Source organism: Nelusetta ayraudi, unplaced genomic scaffold, assembly GCF_046127955.1.
Source record: "Nelusetta ayraudi isolate G7.1 ecotype Tasmania unplaced genomic scaffold, CSIRO-AGI_Nayr_v1 ptg000017l, whole genome shotgun sequence".
Classification (NCBI taxonomy): Eukaryota; Metazoa; Chordata; class Actinopteri; order Tetraodontiformes; family Monacanthidae; genus Nelusetta; species Nelusetta ayraudi.
Genome location: NW_027466067.1, coordinates 7190001 through 7214843, shown reverse-complemented (window position 1 = coordinate 7214843; position 24843 = coordinate 7190001). Strand labels below are relative to the sequence as shown.

At 47.6% G+C, this 24843-nt stretch overlaps 1 protein-coding gene across 5 annotated transcripts in view; it reads left to right on the top strand.

The window, feature by feature from the left end:
• The window catches only part of arhgef10la (Rho guanine nucleotide exchange factor (GEF) 10-like a), a 122113-nt gene that overhangs the window by 21222 nt on the left and 76048 nt on the right, over positions 1-24843 (top strand). For 3 of the 5 annotated variants that reach the window (XM_076025088.1, XM_076025090.1, XM_076025087.1), the window contains exons 5-14: positions 2386-2469; positions 2684-2811; positions 4370-4465; positions 5460-5568; positions 7014-7117; positions 8093-8170; positions 10626-10805; positions 12525-12641; positions 19707-19799; positions 23074-23244. In XM_076025088.1, coding sequence (XP_075881203.1) covers positions 2386-2469; positions 2684-2811; positions 4370-4465; positions 5460-5568; positions 7014-7117; positions 8093-8170; positions 10626-10805; positions 12525-12641; positions 19707-19799; positions 23074-23244 — 1160 coding nt within the window. The remainder of the gene's footprint in view (positions 1-2385; positions 2470-2683; positions 2812-4369; positions 4466-5459; positions 5569-7013; positions 7118-8092; positions 8171-10625; positions 10806-12524; positions 12642-19706; positions 19800-23073; positions 23245-24843) is intronic. The other 2 variants (XM_076025091.1, XM_076025089.1) reach the window with 1 other exon arrangement.

Below are 24843 nucleotides of genomic sequence, written 5' to 3'. Positions count from 1 at the left end.
TGTTCAAACAAGCAAAGCCGGAAAAAATGTCATCACTGTTACAATGTAGCATATTGTAGAATTTATCCAAAATTGTGCTTGTTAGCCGAAAAATTACAAGGCGGCGCTTTGTCCCATTTTTTTTTTATTTTTTAATCAAAGGCCTGGAATCATTAGCGTCTAGTGCAGGAGCTCCCAAAACCTTTCAGCTTTAGACCGCAAAGAGAAATTTGGTCTCTCTTCCAGAGCAAAAGCTGAAGTGAAATATTTTTATTTTTTATTTAATGCGTTTTCTTGAAAAATCCCACTGCAATAGGATCTGATAATGTCAACGTGCTGACAAAGCCATGAATTCAAAACGCCTGCAAAGATGAAATTACAGGAGCAACGTTTGCAACCGCCAAACCGGATTCTCAGCGTCCCGTCGTAATAAAAAGTCAATCGTAAAATGGAAAATTGCACCGCGTCAGCCAGAGACACGCCGCATTGATATACAAGACACAAAAATATGACCTTGTGGTCCCAGATTGAGAAATTCCTTTCTGTTTGGGCGTGGCAGAACTGCACAATCGACTGATTTCATCTTAAGCCTGTCGTGGTATCAGAGGGATGAATTTTGGCAGAAGTGACCAGTTGACAGTCACCAGTCAGTCGGGTGAGTGACTGACTAGTGACTGCTCTTTATAGGCCGTTTTACTACAGTGCTTCCCTCATCATTGTGCTGTAGAGCTCCGGTGTTTGCATCTTTTTTTCAACTTTGATCTCAATTAATTCAGCGCCGCGAGTTCTTTTTTTACGGTTTGCATTTCCTGAAAACTGTTTAGAATCAACAACTGTCTGGTTGTTAATACTGCAGAAGCACCTGCTGACGGGGAGCCTGTTTTTACTGCACGCTGGGGTCACGCCAACATCTGTTTCAGCCCGCCGCGTTAAAACCGACTAACAGCCTCTTTGTTTTGATAATCACAAATCATTCAGAAGTTTCTGTCCGTAAAACAAACATCTGACACAGATTTTCCGGCTCTCGGCCTCGCCCGCTGCTCTCATACTAGATTTCAATAACTTTGGCGGACTCATTTTTCACAGGCTGCATTTCAGTGACAGTTTCTTTTACAAAATAAAAGCGATATTTCTAAAAATTTCAACAAAATACAATTGCGGGCGTTTCCGCTGAAAGGAATCTCGAATCTCGTCCTGCGAGACTCCACTTTGAGGAGTTCGCAGCTACAATACACTTTGCCATAAATCTGCATTTCCATGTTGTTTGCCGTCAAGAATAGTTGCTCTATTTTTTTATCTTTGATTACTTTTGCGATATCCTTCTATATTGACACGTCTGTAAAAAAAAAAACACCTAATGAGAGCGTAAAAACCTTTTTGCCATATTTGATGCGTTTCCATGAGCAATTTTTTTATTGCGATATTTAGGTTTTGCGCAATTCTAGCGCTAATGGAAGCGCAGCTACCGTCACGTTGCCCTAAAGTGTGCACAGCGATTAAGTTTACTGCGATGGCTGCTGCCTGCTGAAGTTATTCACCAAGGTGAAATTAAAGTGAGGAAACGCGGCGAGGAGCTTCAGGTTGTCGGAAACGAGCAGGCGCCTTCCCAGGAGGCCGAGCGACGAGTCGGGCAAACTCCTGTCGCCGCGCATCCGGGAAAAGCGGAAAACCGAGCGGAACGCCTGTTCGGCTGACGCCGCGCAGCCGTAAGAACAGTCGCTCTTCCGCGCCTTCCGCAGCGTCCGCTGGATCTCGTCCAAGGTTTGTTTTTTTTAAGGCGTTTCTTCTTCTGTGTAATCCACGGCGGGAAAATCTCCAATCGGATTGATTGAAAAAAACAAGAACAAAAAAAACAAAACAAACAACCCGGATTGCCGCTGTTCCGGGCTTAGCGGAAGAAGTGCTGCAGACAAATCGCAGTTTAAAGCCAAATCGATGAGGCTCGCCGAGCCAAATTAGGCCGAAAACACTTTGAAGGCGGCGAATGACAAATCCTCCCGAGCGCGCCGCTCCGCCGGGTCAATACCTCCGCCGCGCCGGATACCGGGGGCGTGGCGTCACGCGCCGGGCGGGGCGGGGGTGGGGGGGGCCGTTACGGCGCCCACCACCACCACCATCCCCACCTCCTCACCACCACCCCCCCGAGCAGCCAGACTTTCAAATGCAAATGATACAATAAATATGCAAATAGCGCCAGGCCTCATCCTTGAAGATCGGCCTCCTTTTTCTCCTGCCGGAGTCGCCACAGAGGTTCGGGCGGCGGGAAAGGGAGCGACGCGAAAGGAGGAGAAGAGAAGAAACGCCCCCCCCTCCCCCCCCCCTCCCCTCCGCCCCTCCCTCCCAGAGTGATGTTTGTTTGCTTTGACGCCGATGTTTTCCTTCCCCGTTTTTTTTTTCCCCCTCCAGCGCCGCACGCGGCCGAGGCCGAGGCGTCCTCGGAGGTGATCTATGACGACGTCCCGTGCGAGGACCCTCCGCCGCCTCACGAAGGTTGGTGCCCCCCCCCCGCATACCCTCCACACACACACACACACACACACACACACACACACACACACACACACACACACGCACACACCACTTCCTCACGCCAGGAAGACGGATGGACGGCCGTCGCTCCGGGATCTCGTCGCTCTGTGTCTCACCGTCTCTCCTCTGTGTTTGTGTGTGTGCGTGCGTGCGCGCGTGTGTTCCCCCCCTCCAGATATGATATATGAAGACGTGCAGAGGGAGGGCGGCCCCCAGGGCGCCAACAACGGCTGGAGCTCCAGCGAATTCGAAAGCTACGACGAGCAATCCGACAATGAGGCCAAACTGCCCACGCGGAGCAAGGTAGTGTGTGTGTGTGTGTGTGTGTGTGTGTGTGTGTGTGTGTGTGTGTGTGTGTGTGTGTGTGTGTGTGTGTGTGTGTGTGTGTGTGTGTGTGTGTGTGTGTGTCTGTGCTGGATCCTAATAGCGCAGGAGGGGTGGGCAAACTTTTTTGACTGGTGGGGCCACAATGGCTTCTAAAATTTGACTGAGGGGTTCCGGAGCAGCAGCAGATGGATGGAGTGTTTTGGTGAGCCCACCTCATAGGAGGAAACAATGTATCATGGGATATGTAGAAAACATGATTTAATGTCAATTGAAAATGAACTTAAGAAAAGTTCCAACAAAACGTACTATTTGACTCACTATTAATTTAATTTCTTCAAGTTTGGCGGGCCGGATTTAAAAGCTTCACGGGCCGCATATGGCCCCCGGGCCGTAGCTTGCCCATGCCAGTAATAGGGTCATGAGCGGCCCGGCCCCCCTCCCCCACCTTCACCTTTTGTTTGGCTTCCTACACACAATAATCAAGGGGAATATTTCATCCGCTGCTCCGCCGGCCCGTCTGCCTTTATCAACGCGCAGAAGCCGACGGACAACGGGCTGAAAAAGGGCGTGACAAATGTTTGAAAAGGGGGCGTCGCTCACAGGAGAAGCCTCTGATCTTCCTCGGGCTGAGCGGCAACACGGCCGCGACCCTCCACATGGTGGCACTGTGCGCACGTTCACGTGGCGGAGAGCTTCCAGTCCCCCGGAACCCATAGGAATCTCTGGAGTTACGGCAGGCCTGAGTTATGATTGTCATCATATGGATTTATACCTCTTTTTTTTTTTTTCTTCTTTTTTTTGTAGACGTGAATATATTTATTCTATATTGATGCCCTCAGTGTTCCGGGGCGATGAGGTCTCACACTGCCGTAATCCCAGAAAATCCAAAAATGAAATCAGCGGCCAGTGAAGTAGAGGAGCGGGGGTTGGGGGGGGCAGGAAGTGTTTGTTTTATCAGGACCTTCTCAGGGTAATTAGAGGAAGCTGCAGGTTGGAGGAGTAAACGGGAGAAGCCTTGACTGTCGCGTCGCTGCAGCAGCAGCAGCAGCAGCAGCAGCAGCAGATGCTCTTTCTTCCCGAGCTTTCATCAGAAACGCATTGTTTCCAATTAGTCTTGGCTGATTAATTTTTCACCAAGTGCACCTGGAGGTCCTCCTCTTCCTCCTCCTCCTCTTCCTCCTCTTCGTCCTCCTCGCTGCTGCTCGCTTCAAGCAGCTTTGGAGAGTTTCCGCTCTCCAACACGTTGAGAGACGAAACCCGAAACGTGTATAAATCAGCGCCCATTAGCCTCATGCAGCTTAACCCCCCCTCCGCCCCTCCAGGCCTCCCCCGCCACTCCCCCTGCCCCTCCCCCGCCGCTCCACGCTTGCGATTAACCCCCCGTGTTTGGCTGCTTGTCGTTGCCTTGACCACTCTGCCTCCTCTTCCGTTTCCTCTTTTCCCTCCTCCTTCCTTCCTTCCTTCCTCCTCTTCCCGCCTGTCAAACGCCGCTACACCCCCCCCCCCCCGCCCCCCCCTCCCACAATGCCTGTAGCTCTCCCCCGACGTCCGCCGGCTGAGGGATCGCTGTGCCAGGACCAAACGAGAGCTGGCCACCAAGCTGTCTGGCAAGCACAACTATGACATCAAGGTATATATATATATATATATATGAAAAAAAGAACGATGTGTGTGTGTGTGTGTGTGTGTGTGTGTGTGTGTGTGTGTGCAGCACCTCCGGCGAGAGGAGATACTCCCCCCCCCCGCCCCCCCACCTCCCCCATCCTCCCACCAGCACCTCCTCCTCGCGCGAAGCCGTTTGCCATTAGAGTGAGAGCTGAAATGCGCTGTTTCTTTCCTCAGCTGACTCACGGCTTTAACTAACGCCACCCCCCACCCGCTCTCCTGCCGACTGTGACATTGCTTTTCTCTCTCTCTCTCTCCCTCCCTCACTCTCTCTCTTTCTTTTTTTTTTTTTAATATCGAGGCACATTTATGGGACACGTGAATTATTGAATGGTATCCTGGGTGTGTTTACTTCCACCGACGGTCGCCGCACCCAAGCCGAAACCCAGACCCAGGTCCAAGCCGGTCTGCCCTCCCCCTCCCTAACCCTCCCTCCACCTCTGCCACCCCCCCACCCCACATACAAACTTCATTGACCTACTTTCCAGAAGTAGCGTCGTTTATAAATACTACTCCCGCACCGCCGGGGCTGCAGTCGTCGCTCGCCGCCGTCGTCTCACCTCCGCGACATGTCGGGAGCCTCGCTGGCCAGAGGAGGTCAGACGGTGAGACTCTGGACCAGCACGCCGGGCCTCCTCCTGCTCCTCCTCTTCCTCTTACTCCTCCTCTTTCTTCTGCTCCTCCTCTCTCTCCTCCTTCTCCTCCTCTTCCTCCTCCTCCTCGTCCCCCTTTCCCTCCCTCTCCTCCTCCACTTCACCTCCTCTTCCTCTTCCTCTTTCTCCTCATTGTCCTCCACCTCCTCTTCGTCCTTCTCCTCCTCCACCTCCTCTTTCTCTTCTCCCTGCTCCTCCTCCTCCTACTTCTCCACCTCTCTTCGTCCTTCTTCATCTCCTCTTCCTCCTCCATGTCCTCCTCCTCCTCCTCCTCACCACGCCTCCCCTCTGTCTCGTGTCCTCCAGGTCCAGCAGCTGATGAAGGCGGCCCGCAGCGGAACCAAGGATGGGTTGGAGAAAACCAAGATAGCCGTCATGCGCAAAGTCTCCTTCCTGCAGAGGAAGGAGCAGCTGGGTAAATGTTGCAACGGGTGTCTGAAAACTTTCACTCCCCTCCTCCTTTCTCTTTGAATAGAACATCTATTTCCAGATGTGGCTGCAGGTTATGTGAGGTTTTTCTTTTTTTTTCTTTTTGGTTTTGCATCTCCTTACAGTTGACTCTCTGAATTAAAGACATTTGCTCGGCATGTAAAGCAGGCCAGCTCAAAGAAGCGCTCGGGGCCAGGGAGGGAGGAGGAGGAAGTCTTTGTCTTCGCACCCAATCCCTGCGGGGGGGAGGAGGGGGAAGGCGGGGGGGGGAAATGAAAGCTTAGCGCAGAAAATACAGATCCAGATGATGATTACGACGGCGACGGTAAACAAGACTGACAGGCCTCCTCTCTTCCGATTCGGGGAAGACGCGGCCGAGAGAAAAGGGGCTTTATTTTTCCCCTCCTGGAGGCGCCACGATGACACGACTGTGGCGGCCCGCCGCTATAGGCAGCCGCATCCAAAAGACAATAGACGGAGATTAGCGTCCGCTAATGGAGCGTCGAGGAGCTCCAACCAACCAACCGACCGACCGACCAACCAGAGAGCGGTGCGGTGAAACAAATCTGTCAGCCGTCACAATGAGGTAAAGAGGGCAGCGCTGCTATTTTTAGGCGCCGATCGAGGGAAATCTGCGCCGCTTCATGTTTCTTCTCCCTGCCGATCCTCTGTTATCATTCCAAAGTCTTTAATTGGAACGTCGAAGCCTTTTTTTGGTACCTTCGTCTTCGTCGCGGTTATCTTCTTCTTCTTCTTCTTTTTTTTTTTGTTTTATTTTTGCACGCGCGCCAAAACTAGAGAGGATGTTTTCACGATTGTGATTCCCCGCGCGGCTCTTTAACTCCGACACAGATTCGCTGCTGCTGTTCTTCAGGTTTCTTTTTTCCCACCACTTTCTTTCAAACGGCTCCTCTTTCCTGCTCCCGTCTGAAGCTGCGGCGGGATGCGACGGCTGCTCCTCTCTTCTTCTCCCCGTCCGTCTCTCATCGCACACGCTTATGCGTACGCTACCAGTCAAAAGTTTAGACACACCCTTTGAATTTGATGTCTTTTCTTTCATTCTCATGCCTATTGACGTTGCAGTTTCTCACTGAAGGCATCAAAACTACGTCGGAACACCCATGGAATTATGTAGGAAACAACACGTTTGATATTTAAATTCTTCAAAATAGCCGCCTTTCATAAAAAGCATATTTAGACTTATTTAACGTATTTCTTTGCTGCGTAATTGCGTGTATCTTGCTCAAATATTTGATGTCTTCACTGTCTATCTGCAGTGTAGAAAGTTGTAAGGATAAAAAAAAAAAAAAATTGCATGAGCAGGTGTGTCCAAACTTTCTTGTGCCCCCCCCCCCCACCCCCTCTCTTGGTAACAAGTTCTTGTCTCTTCCCCTCCCCACTTTTCTTTTTTTTTTTCTTCTTGCACACCAGCGGAGGAGGAGGACGACGCCGGGTACCTGGAAGTGACCGTGTCCGACGAGAAGCACCCGCCTCCGCAGCTGAGCCCCATGCCGGAGGGACTGTCCAGCCACCAGGTGCACCGCGCACCCGCCGCCTCCTCCCCGCTAACCGATTTACAGCCAGACGGGAGGGTGACATTCATGGAAAATGAAACGATTTGGCGCCGAAGCACGGCGTCTCAAGTAGTCGCACGTCACGGTGAAATCACCATCTCGAACAAATTAGCCAAATGAAAAAAGCCAACAAGAGTGGTGGGTGTATTTCAGCGTCTCAGTGACCCCTCGTGACCTTTTACCGCCAGCCGTCGTCTCGGTCTCATGATGTCACAATGTGACCGGCGTGATGAGGGCCAATGTTTGGACGACACTGACCAATTTTCTATTGCGATATTTAGGTTTTGCGCAGTTCCCGAGGTAATGGAAACGCACCTGTGGTTGGAAAGTCGAGCGAAGGTCAAATTAAGTTCACCTGTAAAGATTCGGTTGCAGTCTGAAATTTCATTTTAGCCTCCTTTTTTTTTGTGCTAAGATCTTAATGAATCTTAAATGAAATATAAAACAGAGAATTAAACCCTCTTCTACATTCTGCGCTGGAGCTTCACCTCCAGTGTAAACACTTTGCAGCCCCAGGAAAACGCTCCAGGCTGCACTGTGCAATCATTTGTCACGTCGTTGTTCCTACTCGCTCCCCGTTCGTTTCATCCTGCTTTAAAACAGTGTTTTGCTTCTTCTGTTTTTTTTGTTTTTGTTTTTTTTTTTTCCGCGGCGGTGGCGACGGCGGCGGCGGCGGCGGCAACAGCTGGCGTCTTGTCACGGGAAGTCCGATGATTTAGCGCTCTGCCCGAGGCCTCCGTCCAAACACACTTCCTCCTCCCAGTGCCTTGTTTTCCCCGCTGCCGCTGCTGTTGTTGTTGTTGTCGTCGTTGTTGTTTTCCTCTCCGTGACAAACGCGTGATTACAGCGCCGAGATCCTTCAGCCGGCGCCGGCGCCGCCACCCCATCGTGTCCTCTTAGCGCTCGATTTCCTGACTGTTGTGTTTGTCTGCGCAGGTTGTCAGGCGCCATATCCTGGGCTCCATCATCCAGTCGGAGCGCAGCTACCTGGAGTCCCTGCGGAGGATCCTGCAGGTGAGCTGTTAACTCAGCCCGCCGGCCCCCCCTCCCCCGCCCCTGAGGAGGGTGGGGGTTGGGTGGGGGCGTATCCGTCAAATTACGCCAGCCTCTCGTCGAGCTCGCTTCCGTGAAGGACCGTCGCCGCATGCATTAGTGGCTTTTACCGCCGAGGTGGCGCTCGTTCGAGATCGGGATGAGGATTTTTATTTGCCGTTTGTGAGCCCGTTCAGGGAGTCGAATTAAAAGGTGAAAAAAAGACCACGCGTAAAGCTAAAAACACGACGCGTAAAGTTAAAAAGACAACGCGTAAAGTGCAATCACTCTGTACAGAGTCTAGTTAAAGCAAGATTAAAAGGCGTGTATAAAAAACAAATAAAGTCAAATTGCGCAGGCTTAACCTCTGTTGTTAAAAAGGACAGCTTGGCGACCGGCATTTTTTTATTTTTTTTTTTACACTATGCTTATCATTCCAGGTCGACAGTAAAGGCAGCATCCCCCCAGAGGGGGGTGAAATAAAGAGGAAAGGCCGCAGAGTGGGAGGGCGGGTCGGCGGTGAAACCTGGTGATTTCCGTAAAAAACAGATTATTGCTGCTACTACTGTTTGTCACGTCCTCTCCTTCGGTGACACATCAGTCCTCACAAGTTACCGCTCGGATGTCGCTGAAATGGATTATTAACCCCCCCCGCCCCCCAACTGGTGGAAAATATTATTTTTAGCCTCTGAGTTTGCACAGCGGCATCTTTTTATTTTCTTATTCCCCCCCCTTGCGGAGCAAACGCTTTCAAATTATTTAGATGTGGTGGCTTCTACAGAGAGCGAAGCCCACAAAGAGCCCGTCAGCTGTGTAAAGCTGTGTCAATATCCCAGGAGAGCCGAGCGGAGAATCAATCAACCCTTCTTTCACCGACCGTCTTCCCCCCTTTTTTTGCATTTGCAAAATTTGCCAGCGCCGCTCTCTGCTCAGCACTCTTTTTATCATTAGCATTCACAATTTTTTTTCTTTCCTTTTTTGTTAAATCACAGTCACCTTGGGCTGTGAAAGTGTTCCACTAGTGCACACATTTCAAACTCGAGGCCCGCGGCCCGAATCTGGGCCGCCGCATAATTTTTTTGCGGCCCGTCACGGCTTGAAAGGAGTAAGATTGCCTTAAAATAAAATCTATGCTTATTTAAAGTTTAGATCAACCAGGAACTACATCTCCAACAATTTATGCTGAGTTTTTGATGGCCACTAGATCAGCGTTAATTTTGTTGCGGAAAAACTTTGTTTATCGTCAAATCACTTTTTTTTTTTTCCGGACTAAAATGAGACAATAACTAAATAAAAATTCATTCTCAAGGACTAAGACGCTGACGAGGTGTATCGACATTTTTGTCAACGAATTAAAACGAGACAAAACTCTCTGCCAGAAACGAGATGCAATCGGAGCTCATTTCGCTTGTGGAAGGAAATGACGATTTAGAAAGTGGCGGGAGGAGCCGGGAAGAAAACCAGTCAGAGCAAGGTGGTCAGGAAGTCACGTTGTCAGTATACACAGATTATCTGGGACATACTAGCTTGAGACCAAATGTCAACACCAATAAAAGACACAATGTCAAGAGGCGACAAGTCGTTTGGATGTACTTCACATTTGATGTGAAAGAAAATAAAACACTTTATAAAATCTGTGGCGCGAAAAGAGATCAGGAATCGACTAAATCTACTGTATTCTAGTCGACTAAAATGATTCTGATTTTTGCCAACTAAAACTAAAATAAAACAATTTAGATGATTCAATTTTGACTAAAACTAACTAACATTTTAGTCAAAAGACGACGAAAACTAAATCAAATTTTGCTGTGAAAATTAACACTGCGCTAGATTGTTTTCTAGCAAGTGGAGTTGAATATTAATTGCAAACAATATTCCAAAAATGTGAGAAGTACATTGACGGTTCGATCTTTGGAGTCATGTGGATTTATTCACCTCGCCCAGAGAGAGGACTTCATCACACCAAACGATTGCGCTTCCGTGCACACTCACGCCAAAGCGCTCGCGATGTTGTGATTTACTCGACAGTGTGCTAACGAGTCGCTGCACTTACACAGCCTTGAGGTGCGCTCACGCCGAGCGCGACGGCCGCCGCCAGAGCGCACGCACGCAGAGCCGGTGTGCGGACACTAATTACGGCGCGGTTTCACCTCGTCGTAGCCGGAGGCCTGACAGATACAAAGACTTTTGGGGATCCGTCCCTTCAAACTCGATGTGATTGTGATTGCGGCGGCTCCGTTCTTACATCCTCCTACATCTATAACACATCCGCCTGCCGCCTCGTCTCGCACCTCGGAAGATGTGGAAGTGGAGTGACTGCCTGTTCGTTCATCACAGCACAATCACACACACACACACACACACACACACACACACACACACAGGCTCGAATTGTAAGCGCACTCAACAATTCAATTTTCTCCCTTGTCCTCTGCAGGAGTACCACAGGCCGCTGATGGAGGCTGATCCGCGCATCCTGAGTCCCAGGAAGATCCGGCCCATATTCCACCGCGTCAGGGAGATCGCGCAGTGCCACTCCATGTTTCAGATCGCGCTGGCATCCCGCGTGGCCGAGTGGGACATCAGCGAGAAAATCGGGGACCTATTTGTCGCCTCGGTTAGTGCGCACGTTTCCTTCTTTTTTTTTTTTTTTTCCCGTTATGCGAGACTGAAAAAAGGAAACTGCTTGTGCGCCGTGTTTCGGTTGTGCTCCACAACCAATTGCCGGGTGCGAGTGCAATCAAAGGCTCCGAGGTAAAGGCGGGCCCCTATCTGAAGCGGTCCTCCAGCGCGGCCGCCGCCCCCCCAGAATGGTAATGAGTCACAGGTTGCGGCCGCAAGCGCGGCGAGTTTGACCCAGACGCGGTGCAATTTGCGCCGGCGATGAATATCTCCGATGCATTCGCTGATCTCCGGGGCACACGCTTTCGTATTTTTCGCGCTCCGGTTGCAATGCTGTTATGTGTGTGTGTGTGTGTGTGTGTGTGTGTGTGTGTGTGTGTGTGTGTGTGTGTGTGTGTGTGTGTGTGTGTGTGTGTGTGTGTGTGTGTGTGTGTGTGTGAGAGAGAGAGTGTTTTTTCTCCTGCGTCCTCGCTGTAAGCTCTGCTCATTATTTGCCTATTACACGGCCTCCTTCCCCTTCCCTCTGCCGCCCATTACATTTTTGCCGCGCTCGGAACCCCACAAACCTATTCCAAGCCTGCTAAGAGCCCGATTCCTCCTTTGAGCTCCAACCACCATTGTTATGATCATTACCCCCCCCCCCCACCCCCATCTGTAAAGGTGGGGCTCATCTAGTGGTGCCTCAGGGGCGGAAGGGGTCGCGAGCGCGCAGGGTTAATTTCTTGGCTAATCCCCCCCCGCCCCCCTTTCTCAAAGTGCCACTATCAGCCGCCTGGTGTGGATTTAATTGAGGTGAGAGAATGAATGTCTGCCACGCAACGCCCTCCACTCACACACACACACACTCACACACACTCACACACACACACACACACGCACCGAGCCTCCCGCTCTTTGCCCACCTCCATCCCTCTTTGCTCTAGCCTCTTAAATGGCTCGTGAAGGGCACTGCGGCGGCCCGGCGCAGTAAACAAAACGTTTTTTTTTTTTGCTTTTTTTTTTGCGCGGCACTATATTTAAATGTCCATTATCGGGCGTCCCGTTGCATTAAAAAGTACCCCCGTGCCTGTCCCGACGAACGCCACGGTGTCAAAGAAAATTAGGTGTTTGCGACACAAAAAAAAACCAAAAACAAACAGGCACGACGACGCGGGACCCTCTCACTGGCTGCGTTAAATATAGCAATCTAAAAACTGGTAATGGAAACACCTAAACTTCGCCAAAAACCTTTCAAATATGGCTAAAAGGTTTTTGCGCTCTCATGAGGTGGTTTTCCAGACGTATCGATGTAGAGGACATAGAGAGAGGTATATCGCAAAAGTGTCACTTTCTTCGCATTTGCACGTCAGCGGACGTGACGTACGGGGTCACGTGACCACTTCACTTCGAGTGAAAATGGTGCGTTACGTTTGGACGGAGGAGGAGACGGAATATTTTTTAACAAGTAATCAAAAAGAAAAAAATAACAACCATTCTTGACAGCAGACAAACATAAACAAACAAAAGCAAACGTAATTCTCGTAAAATCTCACAGGACGAGATTTTACGAGAATTACGGCTTTTGCGCTTCACCCCATTCAATGGAACCACCTGCGAATCGCAATTGTGCTTTGTCGAAATTTTTATTTTTATATTATTTTTTATTTTGCGAAAAACCCTGTCGACCGCGATGCGCCTGTTGACAGCTATTCAGACCGAGCGTGTGTCTCCGCAGTTCTCCAAGTCCATGGTGCTGGATGTCTACAGCGACTACGTCAACAACTTCACCAACGCCATGGCGCTCATAAAGAAAGCCTGCATGTCCAAGCCGGCCTTCCTGGAGTTCCTCAAGGTGAGTTTTGTTGGTTCATTTGTTCATTCTGTTGTTTAGAAGAGGCTTCATGCAAACACTTGGCTTTTCCTCCGTCGCGGCTTCCACAGAGAAAAATAATAAGTGGGGGGTGGGGGGGGGGGGGGGGGGGAGAGGTGCGATCTGTGTGGAACGGAGGTTATTTGCACAAAGACTAACTGGTTATTTGCAATGCACGCGAGGACGGCTTCTTTGCCGGTTTCTGCCTTTGGGGAGGGAAAATTGCATCTGCATCGCAGGGTAGTTTCTGCCAGCGACGGTTCACTTCATCACAAATTTCCCCGTCTTATGCTGTTTATCCGCCCAGGTTGTTTCGCTGTGAACCGCGTCGTCCTGTTGATCTTGTCTGCTCGCCTTCAAAACAACGGCCTCACTTGCCGCTTAAATTGTGCGGCTCAAAGCGCGACAACCACGAGAAAATAGCACCTGTTTTTCAGGCCCCGGCACCTGAAGATAATCTGCAGACCTTGGTTTTTTTTTGTTTTTTTTTCTTTTCGCCTCCTCCTCCTGAACAGACGGGGCTCAATCAGGGACGCCGTGTTGTTGGGTGGAGAGGAAGCAGCAGCGACATCAATCTGCTGGCAACAGCGCCCTGTGAATTATCCTCAATAACTGGGGGGGGGGGAGTAACAAAAATGAAGGATTTGTCAAATGGTCTTGTCAAGAGGTTCAAACGCCACGAGCCGAAGTCCCACCGAGTCCCATCTTAATAAAGAGGAGAAGCAACAGCTCTGCACCTAAACAGAGCGTAATGAATGAAATAGGAGGCGACCGCTTTGATTTAATGCGTGTTGATTTTGCGGTGAACTGTCCCTTTAGGGATCAGCGGCTTCATTATCAAACCCACTTTAGCTCGTTCTATGTTTAGGAATGTTCAAGGTTGTCCAGATGATGCTCACGCCCTGTTTCCACATCTATTTTTTTTTTTTTTTTTTTTACGAGTGTGTGGTCCCCCGGCCCCCCTCTTCCAGCCCAGAGCGGGAACATATGCATCGTGCGTGCTGGTGTGAGAGGTGAGAAGCCGCTGCTAGTCTTTGCGATGGCAGTCGAAACCTCGTGCAAAATCTTGCAAAATCTCAACAAAAAAGAAAGTTTTGATATTAATTGCGCAGAATTGCCCCCCCCCCTTCTCCTCCTGTGCGCCCCGCCAGCCTGCCGCCTTGCCACCCATGCGTGAGTGTGACCCGGGTGGCTGCGCCGCAACGCTGATTTACAGAACTGGATCACACAGCTGACGGCGCCCCGTCGCTCCTCCAGATAACACGCGTCCTTCCGCCCCCCCCACCCCCACCCCCACCCCCACCCCCTACCCCTCAGCCGAGAGCCTCCTCTGTCTCTCCTGGCGGCAATGTGAAGTCGCCGCAAATAGCGCCTCAGACAGACGTTGGCCGCAAAAGCCGGGGCGATACGTAGCACGGTGACGTCATGGGGCCGCTCTCGCGGACTTTGTTGCTGCTGCTGCTGCTGCTGTTGTTGTTTTGGGAGCTGTGGCTCTTTAGCGCGGGATGATGGCCGCCATGCGTTCTCCCCAACGCGTTCAGCGAGTTCAGCTCTGGTGGGGATGTGGAGTGTGTGCAGTAGTTTGTCACACTTTTCAACAAGCTTAGCGGCCACTTTGTTAGGCGCAATGCTCGACGACTCGTTAAGATGCAAAAAGCCAATCTCAGAAAGGGTTTGGATTGAGGCGGCTGGACTGTATGTATATATATATGTATATATGTATATATATATATGTATGTATGTATGTATATATATATGTATATATATATATATGTATATATTTCTATATATATATGTATATATATATATATATATATACATATATATACATATATATACTGTATATATATATATATATATATATACTGTATATGTGTGTGTGTATGCATGTATATGAATACATATATATGTGTGTGTAAGTATACACACACACACACACACACACACACATATATATATATGTGTATATATATGTATATATATATATATACATCTGCTGGGATTGTCACCACATTGAGACCATGGCCAAGGTTTTTGTAGAGAACGTCCCCAAAAAGAGACAACACCCAGTGGCGACAGCTGTGGAGGAGAATCAAACTTGGCCACGCTGGTACCGTGGTCCTCATAAAGCGGCCGGTCAGTGAGTCGTCTGTCGCTGCAGCTTGAAGCCTGACTACTCTGAGTGTCTGGAGACAAAACATTTTTTGCAGGTTGCTCAGCTGCTTCCTGCGAGGTGTGAGAGCCAGTGAAGCCTCGACGACTTGTTTTTCACTTTGCTGCGGGTGTCATCCTGGGCTGAGTGTTGCTTACGCCGTGAAAGAGACGGCTCTGATGACACCAGTCCGTTCTCCTCTTTTTTCCCCCTTTGCCTCGACGTGGAAAACACCGTGTTAGAAGCCCACACTAGACACCGGGGGGACACTTCTACCGGCCCCACTCTTTCTTATAAAGTTAAAATACAGTCCTTCTCTGCGACACAGGTGGAGTAAAATGTTTCTGAATGGTACATTACACTGTAATTTGTGCTGCAAGAGTTGGCCGCAAGCCTCTGTGAAGTTCAGAAATGGTGACGCGATAAAACAGTTTTCTGCTTCGGGAGGGGAGGGGAAAAAAACTGAGTCACATTCTGCTCTATTTCACACCCTTTTCTCTGACTAATGGGATCCTAAACCTTGACCACTGTCCTCAGTGGAGCCTCACTCTGAAATCTGAGGACACTTGTGAACTTGAACAGGCTTGTTTGGCTGGTTTTTAAACTCTTATATTCAAAAGATAGAATAAACACACGGCATTCAGAAAACCAGAGACTTGGTGCAGACTTGTGCGAATGTCTGGCTGCTGATTGTCAACAGTGATATGTATGTACATTATGGAAGGATGTATATGATATGTCTAAAAGGTCCAATGTTATTCAATTTTCAAAACACTAATATTTGTCCATAGTCTACTGAAGAACTCCCCAGAAATGAGAAAATAAACCCCAATCCTTCACTTCTTTTACTTCTCTTCGGTAAATTTGAAAGTGTTGTTGTGATGTCACAAAGGGCGCCTACAGTATTAGTTAGTGACAACACTCCAAGCCAGGCGTTCGCTCCACCATCCTTGACCACCACACCGTCGCCTTGTTTGTGCCCTAATCCAAAAATGTGAAGATTCAGCAGATGAATGCAGGGAGGATCTCAGGAATTTTCTAGTTTGGTCTCCACGGAAAACACCTGAATGTTGGCGACGTCGTTACGAGTTAATTAGGACGCCTTTTAAAATCTGGCGAGGGACTGCAGGTTAAAACTAGCCTGTTCGGCTCATTCTGGCTCATTTACGGCTTTGTCTGTTTATTAATGTGCATTGTCCCTTCAAATAAATACATATAATTCAGCAAACCTGTATCCAAAAATCCATTTTGCCTACCAAACCACCTCGAGCGAGGGTATGAACTTTATTGCAAATTAGAGGAACTTGTTTTGAATTATACTGTTTTAAAAATTCATTTTCTTCCGTGAGTCTCCACTCAATTCACATAAAAAGGTTTTATGGAAAATAAGTGCTGCATTAGGTGGTCTCTGAGGGGATTGAACTTGAGGTTGCTTACAATGGTTCGAACCAAAAACTACTACAACCATCAGTTGTAAATTGCGGGAGCCGTCTGATTAGGTTTATGACAGTTCACTTAAAGGGGTCTCTATTTGTAAGAACAAACTTTTCAGCTTTTTTAACGTATCTTCTGCGTGAGTGGCATGCCAACTAACACAGCAAATATGAAAAATGACAGCGTTCTAGCTGGACTGGCCTTTTCTGCGTTACTGACCTGAGACGAGCTGCTTTGATTGTGCTCGACTTTCACTATCACAAGCCGACCTGATTACCATAGGTACGCCTCTGTAGACCCTTTAAGAAAAATGTGGACAAGGCTACTAGCTCTGACTGCATGAATACGAAAGAAGATTAAAGCCAGAAGACGAAAAAAAATATATTCCAGGAGAAGTTTCCATTACGAGTTTCAAGTTGAAATTTTGTGAATAAAGTCGAAGTAAACAGAAAACTGGCGAAAATGGAAGTACTCCACTAGGCTTGTGCGCAGAGACTTTCGACTTAATTCTCAACATTTCGACTTTAATCTTGGAATTTCAACTTTTACGAATCATGACATTTTGACTTTATTCTCAAAATGTAAACTTTATTTACGGAGTTTTTACAGTAATCCCGAAATTTCGACTTTAATCTCAAAATATTGACTTTATTCTCGAAATTTCCACTGTAATCACAAATCTTTGACCTTTATCTCGAAATCTCCACTGTAATCCCAAAATTTGGATTTTATTCACGAAATTTGAACTTTATTCTCGAAATGGAAAAATTCTTAATAATGTTTTTCTCCTTTTGTGGCCCTAATTCTCTCCCGTACATGAGAGCTAGTAGCCATCTTTCCCGCAAGCTAGCGCTAGCAGTGGCGGGCTGGCCAATCACAATGTGGAGTGGGCTGTTCCATTGCGGGGCTATGGATGGAGCAGGTCAGGCAGGTAAGGCCTGTACAGCTCAAAATAGGAGTGCCTTGCCCACACGAGCCCCTTTTATGATCACAAGTAGACCACCAAAATGAATGTATTACATCTTCAAATAGCCATGAAGGGCACCTTTTAACAATAACCTGTTCACACGTCCCTAAAAAGTGACTGTGTGTCCTGCTGGCTGCCATGCGTGCACCTCCAGCAGAGAGACCAGTCTCAACCCTGCTTTCCACCGAGCGCTGCGGCTGATTGGCCGGACTGAGCATTCACATTCATCTTTGTCATCGGTGCACTGATGGAGGATTCTCCCACCCCCCCCCGCTCGCCCTTTCGCAACACTCTTTCATCCTGCTGCCGACAGCTCTTCTCAAACAAGGGTTGTCTCCCTGTTGTGATAAACAACCACATGGGGAGAAGAAAGAGTGTGAAACGGTCCTGTTATTGCTCTGTGTGTGTGTGTGTGTGTGTGTGTGTGTGTGTGTGTGTGTGTGTGTGTGTGTGTGTGCACGAAAGGAGGGAGAAACGAGCGGTTTTGATGATGTCAATCCGGCGGCAGCGCGCGGCTTCAGGCAACAGGCGCCGCGTCCCGTTCATAAAGGACGCCGCTCCTCGAGAAGCAAAGCAACGTTCCTCAGTTGTTCTCCTCGGCTGCTGCGAGAGCCAACCACGCTTCCACTTGACGCCGTGCCAAGGAGCCGCTAATACAAAAGCGACTTTTCAGGTGTGTCGCGCGCCGCGAAGAAATAGTCCCACCGTTTGGCCGAGGATACGAGTCAGATTGTGATGTGTCGCCGATGAGTATGTGGGAATCTTTTTTATTTTTTGAGTGTGTGTGTGTTGCAACTTAGAAAGTGAGAGAGTTTTGGGGTTTTAGATATTTCCTGTTCTACAGCAACTCGGCCATTCAGGTGTGCTTAGAATCTAATCTCATCATCGACGCCTTAGATGATGAGCCTTGTCAAAAAAGACTAGAACATGTGGAGCTGTATGTGGGCATAAAGTATGTACGATATGAATAAAAATATATGTGACGTAAAAATATGAATTAAACATAGATAATACAGAATATAAAATTAAATAAGATCTCACCTCTCACCCACGCCAGTGACATCACCCCTCAACCAGGGTGTCGGTCCCTACCTCCGAGAAGCGCCATGCGGCGTTCCTGCTAACAGGAAGCTGTACAGCAGAGGGCTAAACTGGCGGATTTCTTCAATAGTTGACAAAATTGGGCTTCTCGAACTCAGGGCAAAAGTACGATGAAAAGGTCACAACATGACGGCAATTAATTGGTTCTCAAATTCAGCTTCGCTCTATCGCATATCCTTAGCACTATGCCAACACGCAAAAATATATATACCGTAATTTCCGGACTATAAGCCGCTACTTTTTTCCCATGCTTTGAACCCTGCGGTTTATACAACGGTGCAGCTAATTTATGTTTTTTTTTAACAGCTAACGCCCACTTGGGGACCTTCTCAACTATGGATTTTTGGGTGGGCTCAGGAAAAAGTGAGACATGCAGTTTGCGTGAACAACGAAAGCAAAAGTGGAACCAAATACAGAACGAGAGCAAGACAGTTTGCGCAAAGGAAGTTTTCATGCACAAACCCTCATTATGGAAAACAAATGAAGAATTGCATATGATGCAGCTTTTTAGGTTAAAGGCAGTCGATCTGGCTATCAAAGAAGGAAATAGAGAAATACTGATCATTTCTATATCACAAGAAAAGGGTGAACATGGAACAAGTCAATCAAATAATGTATCTGAGCACGGCGCACTCGCGCTCTAGTCTGTATGTTCTCTTGTCTTTATGCGCTCTGTCTTTGTGAGCTCCGGTTGCTTCGCTGCCTCGAGTTCTGGTTCGACTCCATACCTATTAACTTAGGTGACCAGCGGGACCCCGCAAACAGGATCCGCGGTGCGAGTCCAGAGTCGCAGGCTCGCAGCCGCCGAACTGATCCGCTCCGCGGACCCGTTTCCTGACGAAACACCTGCGGCTCATAGTCCAGTGCGGCTTGTATATGTAAACATTTGTTTTCCCCTAAATGTAGCTGGTGCAGCTTATATTCAGGTGCGCTTTATAGTCCGGAAATTGCGGTATACATATATTTTATTATTATTATTGTTCATTCATTATTCATTCTCTATCAAATGTTTCCAGTGTCCGAGTTGACACTGCAGAGAGGGAGATGGAAAATAAGAAAGTTCTGCGTTCCTGACCCGCGCCTACAGCAGCCTACAGCAGCACATTAGACACAAGACGTGTGAAGAATTTCCTCCTTCATCGGTGCATATGACTAACGGGCCGCTGTTTTCGTACCTCTCTCTCTCTCTCTCTCTCTCTCTCCCACTCGCACGCCCACACCTGCTCAACCGGGAATTCTGACGTGCTTCGATTCTGAGCGGCAAACCGCGCGCCTTTCTTCCGGAGGATATTTCTCCGCAGAAAAAAAAAAACAACCAACCAAACAAACAAACAAATGAAATGCCTGTGCATTTCCTGCTGTCAAACCTTTTAATGTCTCTTTCTGTCGACAGAGGAAGCAGGCGACCAGCGTGGACCGCATCACGCTCTACGGCCTGATGGTGAAGCCCATCCAGCGCTTCCCTCAGTTCATTCTTCTTCTCCAGGTAGGTCACGTGTTCCTGTCAATGCCTTTTGATACATTTTTTTATTCCTTCGGCTTGTTTGTAAAACATGAAGCCGGACGTGCTGGATCACCTCCTGCCTCTTCCTGGCGTTTAGCCAGGGCTTCACTTTTTGGAGGATAATTAGCCAAGAGAAGGAGCAGGAAGCCCAGCCAAGTGTCAAAATGTATCACCACTCGTGCCTCCACAGCACTTTGTAGTTTTCCCATTAAATGGATAGTTCGAGTTTCATCCGTTGTCTATCTACTCTGCGAATCCTGGTGACCATTCTGGGGTTCCACAGAGCGAGAGGTCAATTTAAACCAATGGAAACTGATGGTAAACCCCTGAAACACCTCCAGCCAATGAAACCGAAACGTGTTCCCATAATGCATGTGAGGAAAAAAAACATTCACAGTGGCCTCCTGCGAGGTTTGCAGCCTGCTGGAATTTGCCACATGCAAACACAAAAACACACACACACACACACACACACATACACACACAAAACAAATAATTACAGCTGCTGTCAAGGGGGCGACAGTCATTATTTCATCAAAACATGCCATTAACGCTGCAGTTCCGAGTCTTTTCTTCTGGACTGTCGTGACGTTCGGGCTCTTTTTTTTTTTGACTGCATAGTTTTGTTTGTTACCTTCTACTTTTTCTATTTGAGGGCATTACTGCCATAACATTCCAAATGTTTGTTGTACTAATGTTTTTATTTGGGGAAAAAAAATCTCAAAATCAGTAGCCTTGTACTTAATTTTTTTTTTCTTGAGGACAGAAGGAACAAAAAAATATTTTTAATGTTTTTATCGCGCAGTGGTGACCGGCTCAGGTTCTTCCTTAGAGAATCAATCAGTCATTGAATTAGCCGCTTTATATGGGAGAAAAATGCCCCCAAAGCCTCGGCCGACTTTTTTTTTGGTTTGTGGTGCCAGTGGGTGAGTTTGGAGTGAACTGTCCCTTTAAACCACCGTAGAGGTTCGGTCTTTACCTTGTTCGACACACACACACTAACCCTTACACACACGCACACACAACCTCCTCTTAAGTAGGTGCTACAGAGATTTAAAGACGGTTGTAGTATTTTGTTCATGTGGTGCGAAAAATGCAAATGCACTTCCTTGAATAATTCCAGGAAGCGGGCGTCCCGACGGTGCGGAGGCTCTCTCTTCTCTCAAGTGCGATGCACTCATCCCTTAATTTGCCTCTTCTCACTCGCTCCGCCTTCCTCTGTGTGCAATAAACCCCCCTCCTGAACAGAACGGTGCGTCTCCCTCGCCGGCACTGCGATGTCGGTGTGCAAAAACCGGCGCTCACCTGAGGAGAAATATCCCGTAGCAGCGGTCCAACACAGCGGCAGGAAGCTTAGAAAGCTGCGAAGCCGCAAGGCCAGAAGATTTGTCTTCTTCCGGTGCGGGTGGGGAGGTTGGTGTGCGCGGATGACATGTTAAAAAAAGCAAACAAAATAAAACTGAAAATCTCTGAGGAAATATGGGCGAGGTTTGCTGATGGCACTGTTTGCGCCCTCTGTTTCACTAAACTCTGCCCCTCGCCCGCTCCTGCCGCCATTATCGTTAATGACGGATATGAAGTCTGCGCCCCTCTATCCCGTTTATAGAGGAACGTGCCAGAACTAAAGATTGGACCGTTTGCCAGAGTTGAAAGAATTAACCGGCCTCATCATCCTTCCATGTCTCTTCCACTCGCCGTTCTGAGCAAAGATTTAGATTTGGAGCTCAAACAAGATGGATCCACAGCAGCTCATTTCATTCCTCGCGTGGCATCGATTATCCCAGAACTGGAAAAGTACAGGCTATGCAGGGAAATCAGGCTTTTTTCCTCTGGCCCAAACTCATTTCTCTGCCCCCCCCCCCTCTCCACACACACACACACACACACACACACACACACACACACACACACACACACACACACACACACACACACAGACACACACACCCCAAAAAGTGCATAATTCAAATCATGAATTCCGGTTAGTTGAGGCCAGCGTCTTGCTCTTCGCAAATCCCAAATGCTAAAGACGATTTAGGATGTTTGAGCGGACGTGTCGGCACTTTCTCAAAGTACGTAAAAACACTAGTTTCAAAGTTAAAAAAGTCATTTAACTAATCATTGAGCCTTCCGTCATCATTAAGATATATATATATATATATATATATATATATATATATATATATATATGATAACATCCTGAGCACCTTAAGAACTTCTACAAAACACATCCTGTTAGCTTTCAGAGATCTGGAGGTTTGCCAGACTGGGGCAATTTATCCTTGAAACTGAAAGAGAGCGAGAGTGTTTACATTCGCAAACCGGAAAATGAGATACTTGACAAACAATTAGTCACAAGTGGAATCCTCATGTGTCCCACTTGTCAGTGAGTCAGACAATGAAACCACCATACAACACAGAACTGTAGGAGATAAAACTGATTATTTTCCCATGACAATATACAAACTTGGTTAATGATGATTTTTGATATATAATATAATATCTATATACAGTATGTGCATATATATATATATATATATATATATATATATATATATATATATATATATATATATATATATATATATATATATATATATATATATATATATATATATATATTTATGCGTGTATATATATGTATATATGTATGTATGTATATATGTATGTATATATATATATTTATGCGTGTATATATATGTATGTATATATGTATGTATATATATATATTTATGCGTGTATATATATGTATGTATATATGTATGTATGTATGTATATATATATATATATATATATATATATATATATTTATGCGTGTATATATATGTATATATGCGTGTATATATATGTATATATGTACTGTATATGTAAATATATGTATATATAATATATGTGTATGTGTGTGTATATATATATATATACACACACACACATACACATATATTATATATACATATATTTACACGCATAAATATATATATATATATATATACACACACATATATATGTATATATGTGTGTGTGTGTATATATGTATATGTATATATATATGTGTGTGCGTGCGCATGCCTGTATTTGTTAACCAAATTGCAAGTAATCTTTTTGTGACTTAAACCACACGGCTAAACTATTGCAAGAGTCTCTGTTTGTTTGGGGTTTTTTTTGTTTTTTTTGTCACAGTGGAGAACTGTATACAGAGAAAAGTGTTTTCTCCTTTGCACCGGGGAACCTCACTCTCCCTGTGACCTCTGGACAGGACATGCTGAAGAACACGCCGAGGGGCCACGTGGACCGTCTGCCCCTGCAGCTCGCCCTCACCGAGCTGGAGACGCTCGCCGAGAAGCTGAACGAGCAGAAACGAGTCGCCGACCAGATTGCCGAGACTCAGCAGCTGGCCCGCAGCGTTAGCGATCGCCTGCTCAGTAAGGTGACTGGGCACACACGCCTCACACACACACTCACACAGACACAGACACATACGCGCACACGGCCCAATCGGATCTTCTCTGGACTCGTTGACTCCATAGCTTTGTTATCGCCCTCGGCCATACAGCTGTAAATAAAGCCAAGTCGCAGCACTGCATCATTTCCCCACCACATGTTAATCTCGACATTCATTTTTTTTAAATACATATGTCTATATATATATACACACACACACACACACACACACACACACACATATATATATAGTTAATATGTGAGAAATTATCTCCCTGAAATGATGCACATTATCGTCCCCGAACAGCACGGGATGATGCGGTGGTGGCGGCGGCGTCGCCTCTCCATTACCGCAGCGAAATTCTCGTCCCGCCGCTGCAAATCTGGACGAGCGCTGTCCGCGCGTATGAAGAATTAGGGGCTAAATGAGACATTTAATTGGACGGCTGTAAGCGAGCTCTATCTCTTTCGCCCCGTCGCGCCGCCTCCCTCTCCCCCTCCACTTTACCTCCCGTCTGCTCCCCTTCCGTGCCCTCCTTGGCTGCCCCCCCTCCACTCACGCACTCTCTCCTCTCCACTGCGACTTCCTCTGCCTTTATTTTTCATCTCGTCCCCCCCCCCAACCCCCTCCCCCTCCTCCTCGCCGCTCTTTATTCCCCTCCGTATCGGCTCCCGTGCTTTCCAGGACTGCCAGATGAGCTGATTCGGCCGGTGTCCTCGGCTCGGCACATCCCATTCTGCCGCGGTGACGCTGCAGAATTCCAATAGGAAGCGGCCACTCGGCTCTCGGGCCCCCGTAACCGTCCGATGAAATATTCATTCTTTGTCTCAGAGAATCTAAGTCGGAACCGAGTGGGACAGATAACGCCACCAGTCAGAATTGATTTTTGACCGCAGTCTCTCGCGCGGCCGTGGCGCCGAGACCTTAGGGTGGTGCTGTGATAGCGGCCTGCCTCTGGAGGGAGCTGTATATTTTTCGTGGCCATTAAATAAGACATCCCTCTCACGCCCCCCCCCCCCCCCGCCCTGGATTAATGGGTCGTTTTTGTGTGCCGCGTGAGCCGAAGCTGAAGCAACTGCCGCTGATTGCCTGGAGACCCAACCAACCCCCCCAGCCCCCCAGACCCCCAACCACCCAGCATGCAGCAGAATAGCTTATCACATGAACACACATGAACTCATTCAGGGTTCTGTTAGAGCAAATTCACTCAGCGCACAGGAAGCCGCACTAATTCACAAACACGCTGGGATTTTAGAATTTTGAGGGAATTTTATGGATTTATTCATGAATTTTAATTTATTCGTGCTACATTGATGTTACCTTACCAAAGCAGGACAGCTAAGTAGAACCATGCCATGGTCATTTAAACAACAACAACAACATTAAGTAGTACAATGTGTAATGTAACTTAAGTCAATGACAAACTTAACTTTTCATCTGACCTTTTCCCCAGGTGTCAACTCGGTCTCATAATGTCACAATATGAAAGTTGGAATGTGGAAAGGTCACAGTGCGTTTTAGGCGCATTCAGAAATTTCATTCCGAAGCCAAAACACTCCAAACTTTTATTGAGTAGTGAACTTG